Source organism: Thermobia domestica, chromosome 14, assembly GCF_964235325.1.
Source record: "Thermobia domestica chromosome 14, izTheDome1.hap1.1, whole genome shotgun sequence".
Lineage (NCBI taxonomy): Eukaryota > Metazoa > Arthropoda > Insecta > Zygentoma > Lepismatidae > Thermobia > Thermobia domestica.
Window position 1 is genome coordinate 135,266,693 of NC_137467.1, and position 6,398 is coordinate 135,273,090.

At 33.2% G+C, this 6,398-nt stretch overlaps 1 protein-coding gene across 1 annotated transcript; it reads left to right on the top strand.

Annotated features, from left to right (window-relative positions):
- Positions 1 to 1,228: 1,228 nt before the first annotated feature.
- On the top strand, positions 1,229 to 6,192 carry LOC145670725 (uncharacterized). The gene is made up of 4 exons (XM_081739504.1): positions 1,229 to 1,426; positions 2,661 to 2,763; positions 3,976 to 4,072; positions 5,619 to 6,192. Exons 1-4 carry the CDS (start codon positions 1,243 to 1,245, stop codon positions 5,712 to 5,714), a joined length of 480 nt encoding a protein of 159 aa, XP_081595630.1. The 5' UTR covers positions 1,229 to 1,242; the 3' UTR covers positions 5,715 to 6,192.
- Positions 6,193 to 6,398: the final 206 nt, after the last annotated feature.

The following is a 6,398-nucleotide window of genomic DNA, read 5'->3' on the forward strand; positions in this document are numbered from 1 at the left end:
TAATGCCTCTATTGAAACTGGAAATAATAGACACATACTACCATCCCCGGTTTCAATATTGTTACCGATAGAGCAAACACGGACGGGAAATTGTTTTCTGATATGAACTTCATGTGTTAAGAATAGCTTCAACCTCTCACATTGAAATTGAAAGTTCTAGAAAATTGCAGCTTCCGGTTTTAATTTACTTTCAAAAAGCAAAAGCAGTAACAGATATAAAAATGTTTTTTTGGAAATAAATACAGAATCTCAACAATATTTTCAATGTTTCACTTACTCATCTCTATAAATTGTTAAATAATTATTGATAAATAATTCCACTATTCAAACCAGAAATGAAGATATATATAAGTTCCATATTTCTTTTCCCATCATAACGAAAAAAAAGTATTTAATATCTGCATTCTTAAGAAAAGACATAAAGGGACATTCTGTTGGAAAGAAAAGGGCAAATCCATATACGCAAACATCGATAAACGATTTTACAAACAGCCTAATACACGTAAAGTATCACACAAACTTTATAAAATTTGATAACTTTTGTTCCTGAGAAAATTACTACAAATTTGGTAGGCAGGTTTCGCGTCATACTGCATTTTTAGATACTTCCGATGAGGTGTCAGTAAATTTGGACTCTTCTAGGGATGAACAATATAGACTATATACAATACACACTTTTCGTAAAACTCTCCAAATTTCTCCATAATTTTGAAGCCATGAGAAATGCTTGTGATGTCATTCGAAAACCTGATTCATTCTTAAGCCAACTATGTACGAACCACGTTGTACTATAGAGTGGGATACAGTTTATGGCGTGTGGGCTAGACGAATGAAACGAAGGTTGTGAGTCGACGTTGCCATGTCGTAAATGGGTGTGGCTGAGCAGATGCACTACAGCGTGAATATGTGACAGGCACATCTCATTATTTGCTTGGTGAGTCACTTAGTTCATGCGTAAGTTGATGTGATTGTGTAGAAAGACGTGGCAACACCACAAGCCCTTCATTTGGTAACAACGTTTAAAGAGATCTCAAAGCACCATCTTCGAATGCCATAAACACTGTCCCTTAGCATAGCAGGAGGTTTCATAGTAAAACTCTACAAGAAATTAAAAAGAACAAATTAGTTGTATTATATCAGTAAACTGAGTGTTAACTATACAATTTCCAGACAAACTTACAAGCGGTTATTCAATAATTCAAATATTTATTTTACAGATTCCCTTTGGTTGTAAGTTACAAAATGGCAGCTTTGTTAAATCATCTGCTCTCTACATTCACATTGGTGGTTATCCTGTATCCCATTGTTGCCTTATCGTTGCCTACAGAATGCAAGAAATCATGTGGCAGAGAATTACCTGACCGGATAAGAGATGTCTGCAATGGGTCATATCGTCTTGTGGATAGTCTGACACACGAAACCCATAGTAAGTATTGCATCCATTGTGTAGCGCTCTGCTTTAAAAAAGAAAGAAATGTAAAATATTCTGCAATATTATTAATATTTGTAAGAAAGATGAGGCACATACCAATCGAAAGGTCTCATTAACCTGAATAAAATGATGCATATGTATGAATTCTTATGCGTAGTTTTCGAGAAAATTGATAGAAAATTTTGTGTGTAAAACTATGACTCACGTGTGATCGATGACCACGCCATCTATTAAATAAAACTGATACTAAAGTATGCTCCCATGAAGCTTTTTACTATGACACCAGCAAGACGACAGCATACAGTAGTTAAAGAGATACAGCTCAATTAGTAATTAAGGCTTAAAGTTCACTTTGTGTTTAACTACAATGTGGTTCAAAGATTAGTCATATGAGTATATTAAACGATATCTCAACAAAAGGATACGCTTGCGGGTTAATTTACAGGCGTAGTTTTCGAAAAAAAAATCCTGAAGAATGACGGAAACTTGTTAACGGCGAACTGCACATGATATACCGTTTACCAAACATGATTAGAGTCATAAAATCTAGGAGGCTCAGGTGGGCAGGTCATGTAGCCAGAATGCAAGAAAGTATGAACGCTTTCAAAATTTTAACTAGAAGTTCAATCGGAAAACGACCATTAGAAAGATCTAGGTGCAAGTGGGAAGACAATATTAAGATGGATCTCGCAGAAATAGGAATGCAAAGTAGAGACTGAATCTAATTGGCTAAGAATAGAAGTCAATGAAAGCGGCATTGAACTTCAGGGTTTCATAGGCTATAGAGTTAGTTAGTTAGTAATAATATTAATAACAATTAATAAACCAATAGTTCTATTAATCTAAATAATCTGTATAATGTATATACTATGTAACACTGTAATTAGGCCTGTGCCTGTTGTGTTATATGTCAATATTTTTTTTAAAAAAAAAAAAGAAGTCTTGTTTGAAATAAATATAAATTGGTGAGAATATGGTTTATTATTATTAACATGAAAAATAAAGATTTGAAAATTCAGCTGCAACTCGAATAACAGAAGGGGATACCGAAAAGCACTAAGAAAGAAGACATGTGCAGTATGCATGCTTACGAAAGGGGATAGCAGGTTAGCCAGGTTGAAAACCACTGCAAACAACTTGAAAGCATAAAATAATAGGTGTATATTATTTCTACATTGTTCTCAAAACTATTTTATAATAATAATAATTATTATGTATATTGTTACAGACGATGACGAAGGTATCGTGGAAACATGTTGTAATTCATGCTGTACTGACGCTGAGATTGATGCTTATTGTTTACGGCCTAGGAGGGAACGTCTTGAAACAAGGTAATTTTTTATACACCTATATATACTTAGAAATTTTATATGTAGACTAATCTTAGAAAGGAAATCGCGCTGACTCATTTATGATTCCTCATGTTACTTAAACGTTTTTTTGGACTTATAATCTCATGTTTTAGGTACTTAGAATTGAAATAAAAACTTGAAATTAGGTATGCTTGCATGTTTTCGTTAGCACTATCTAAGTAAATTAGTAAAAATAAAAAGATCCAACTTTAGAGTGGTTTTATAGGGAACTGAAAAATCTTTCCCATGTTATTTGTATGGAACACCTTTTACACCCCCAAATTATTGAGCATTTCCTGTAAGGCTACAATGATTAAATTTGATACGATTGTAGCTTTTTGGGACAAACCCACAGGAAAATTGACAAAAGTGAATATTTTTAATTTTTAGGGGGTCTAAAGAGGGGATGAAAATTTTCCCTATGTTATTTAAATGGGCCTTTTTTGGACTTAAAATCTCATGTTTTAGGTACTTAGAATTGGAATAAAAACTTGAAATTCGGTATGCTTGTACGTTTTCGTTAGCTTTATCTAATTGAATCATCAGAAATAAAATTTCCTAACTGTAGAGTGGTTCTATGGGGAACTGAAAAATCTTTTCCATATTATTTATATGGAACGTCTTCTACACCCCAAAATGTTTAGGCACTTTCGGCAGGATTAGAGTAATGAAATTTGACACGATTGTAGCCTTCCAGGATTAACTGACAGAAAAATTGAAAAAAGAGAATATTTTAATTCTTTTTAGGGATTTACAATATTTTTTTAGGGATTTTTGGGATGATGAAGAAATTTCCATGCTATTTAAATGGGCGTTTTCTTGGGATTCCAAATCTTATCTTTTAGGTAGTTGAAATAAGATAAGAAACGATAGAATTATGGGTTCAAGAGGTGCGAAGCCGTAGGACGAGCAAAGACAGCATGTGGGGACGAAGACCCCGGATGGGCAAACTTAGGAAATATGAAGAGCAAGTTTACGAAATTCTCCCCCAGCTAAGCAAAAGATATATATAGATATATATATATATATATATATATATATATAGATAGATAGATAGATAGATAGATAGATAGATAGATAGATAGATAGATATAGATATAGATATATAAACTTTAAATATCTTCTTAGTTCAGATGCAACATGAGATAAAAACTTTATGATTTCCAACATTTTTCGTCTTCTTACTTACAGCACACGTAGTTCAACTCAGCAGCAAGTTGTAGCATCTAACAATGAGCAATCAAATACTCCTTCCGAAGAAATGGCCGTAGCTCCAGAGCAACAAGCAGTAAGTATTCATCCTGTAGTTATTAGGTTCAAGCAGATAGAACTTATTACACGTAGGTATTATAATGTTAGTGCAACCGTTATTCCATACGATAACTCTTAAACGGAAGCGTATCATTATTATAATTTTGCATAGATCTTATCCCGGCTGAGCTTATTAATGGAGTCATTGCGTCAACATGTATAACGGGTAGCGTTGATTTACGTCCATCCCTTAGTCCACACGATACTCCTTAAACAAAAGTTATTTTTTCGTAAAATTATAGGGTGAGTTCGTCGATCGAGTCAATCCTTGAGCATGTTGTCGAGTAACGGTGACTTTAAATCTAGCTATCCATATCCCATTTTCTATTATTCAAACAATGGTGTAAAATTGTAGAATGCTAGAAGTTAAACACGTCACCGTTAGATGGCGGCAGACATCATCCAGTGATTGAAACGTACCGGAAACTTGAAACTTCTAGCGTGTAATCCTTTCAATTGTTTATCAGAGTTTATTTAACTTTGCACTGTTTAAATAGGAAGTATAACGACAATGATATATTAAATGGCAAAAAGTCAGGATTACCAAACGTCCTTTCTTCCCCGGATATTTCCTCTTTTTCTTCCTCGAAAATGCCTTTGACAAGGAATCCCTTGAGCGCGATGTCGCAAGTGCAATCTCTAGTAAGGCTCATTTGAAAGTATAGTGTGAACAATGATGGCAGAAAAATTATTAGTTGCTAATGACTCAGCATGTGCATCAGGAGGGCGACAGAAAATACGTGTCCTGAAGATGCAAGGATCAACCTTCTATGGGATATATGTATTACACTTCACAAAATGAACATCGTCGACATTTACGAAATGTTCAAAACAAACCATTAGCTTGCACCATGAACACCGAAGTCAGATAGATAAAAATCTAACTTTCAGTGATGTAAACTAAAATACAGAAAACCCACTAAACGTACTACTCCTTGTATACAAGAATTAATACGTTAGACAAGCTCTGTTCCACTTACTTCGCAACGACAACTTGTTAATTCTCACCATTGAGACTTCCCTCAATAAATGTTATCAATACATGTATTTGTAAAAATCCTTGATGCACCGGAATATATATGCCCTGTTCATTTAACAATAACATTTTTAATATTCTATTCACATTCACGTACTGGAAAGGCCAAATTGTTACAGGTATAAAAGTAATAGTGAGAGGTTTCATTTTCCGATGAAGGCTTTTCTTTCTTCCAAATAATTGCATACAAGCGTAGCAGTTCTATTTTGCAAAAGTTCATTTTTCTTCCACCAGATGGTAGGCTATATCAGGGTAGAACTTGGGACACTGACTATAGGAATTCTATTTTAGATTTTTGTTTGTGGTTCTTTTGCTGATAAGCTACGGTTCTCTTATTTAATATACTTTTTAATTTATTTATGAATGACTACTTGGGGGAAGGGGCTAGCTGACTCTAGCGCAATTACCCGTTTGGTTATCTCGATTGTATTAACACACAACTTAATCTTTTGAAAGTTGTTTACCTTACGTTTTCTTTCCATTACAGAATAATGAAGAAAGTGATGTTACATCTGATGAAGAATTTTATGTAGCGGGTCGAATTCATTCCAATTTTACCTCAACGTTATTCAATATGGGCTAAGAAAAGAAAACAATCAACCATACAGCATTAGTAATAATTCTTATAGAATGAAATGAAGACTTATGACCCTTGTATTAGAAAAATAAGAACAATATGTAAGTTATCAGATATTTTATAACAAATTTACAAGTGTATTTATACAACACCGACAAGGGTACAATACAGTTTTCTGTTTTCTCCAAAGGAGTTTGGGTTTTTGCTGAAACCAATGTGATTTTCGCCAAAGCACGTATCTGTTCTTATTCTTGTAGCAATCATATCCAAACAAGCTAATCAAAGAAGTAACATAGATAATAGAAACCGGTTTGATAGATAACCGAACCGGTTTTGAAAACCATTGTAATAATGAAAATGAACTGCAGCTCTTACCAAAGCTATTTACATAGCTATAATTTTTATACATATTTATTTGTGCTGTACATATATATGTGTATGTAAATAATAATTGTGTTACTAATAGAAAATACTTATTTATGAAAACAAATACTGACATTGTCTCTTGATGTAATATATATTTAATATTTAAGATTGACATGCATTTTTGTATATTTATAAAAATAAATATTATTTAAAAATTTAATTGTGAGTGTCTTTTTCTACTTTTTTTAAACATATACTACCTAGGTAATTCACATTATTGAACACTTACGGTAACTTACATTATTCTGTTATTATAAGTAACTT

What these genes read in the sequence shown, in the direction of transcription:
- LOC145670725 (XM_081739504.1), top strand. Translation starts at nt 1,243, where the DNA reads ATGGCAGCTTTGTTAAATCATCTGCTCTCTACATTCACATTGGTGGTT. An exon ending in AGGGAACGTCTTGAAACAAG is followed by an intron (nt 2,764 to 3,975) that starts GTAATTTTTTAT and finishes TCTTACTTACAG; the next exon opens with CACACGTAGTTCAACTCAGC. An exon ending in TAGCTCCAGAGCAACAAGCA is followed by an intron (nt 4,073 to 5,618) that starts GTAAGTATTCAT and finishes TTTCCATTACAG; the next exon opens with AATAATGAAGAAAGTGATGT.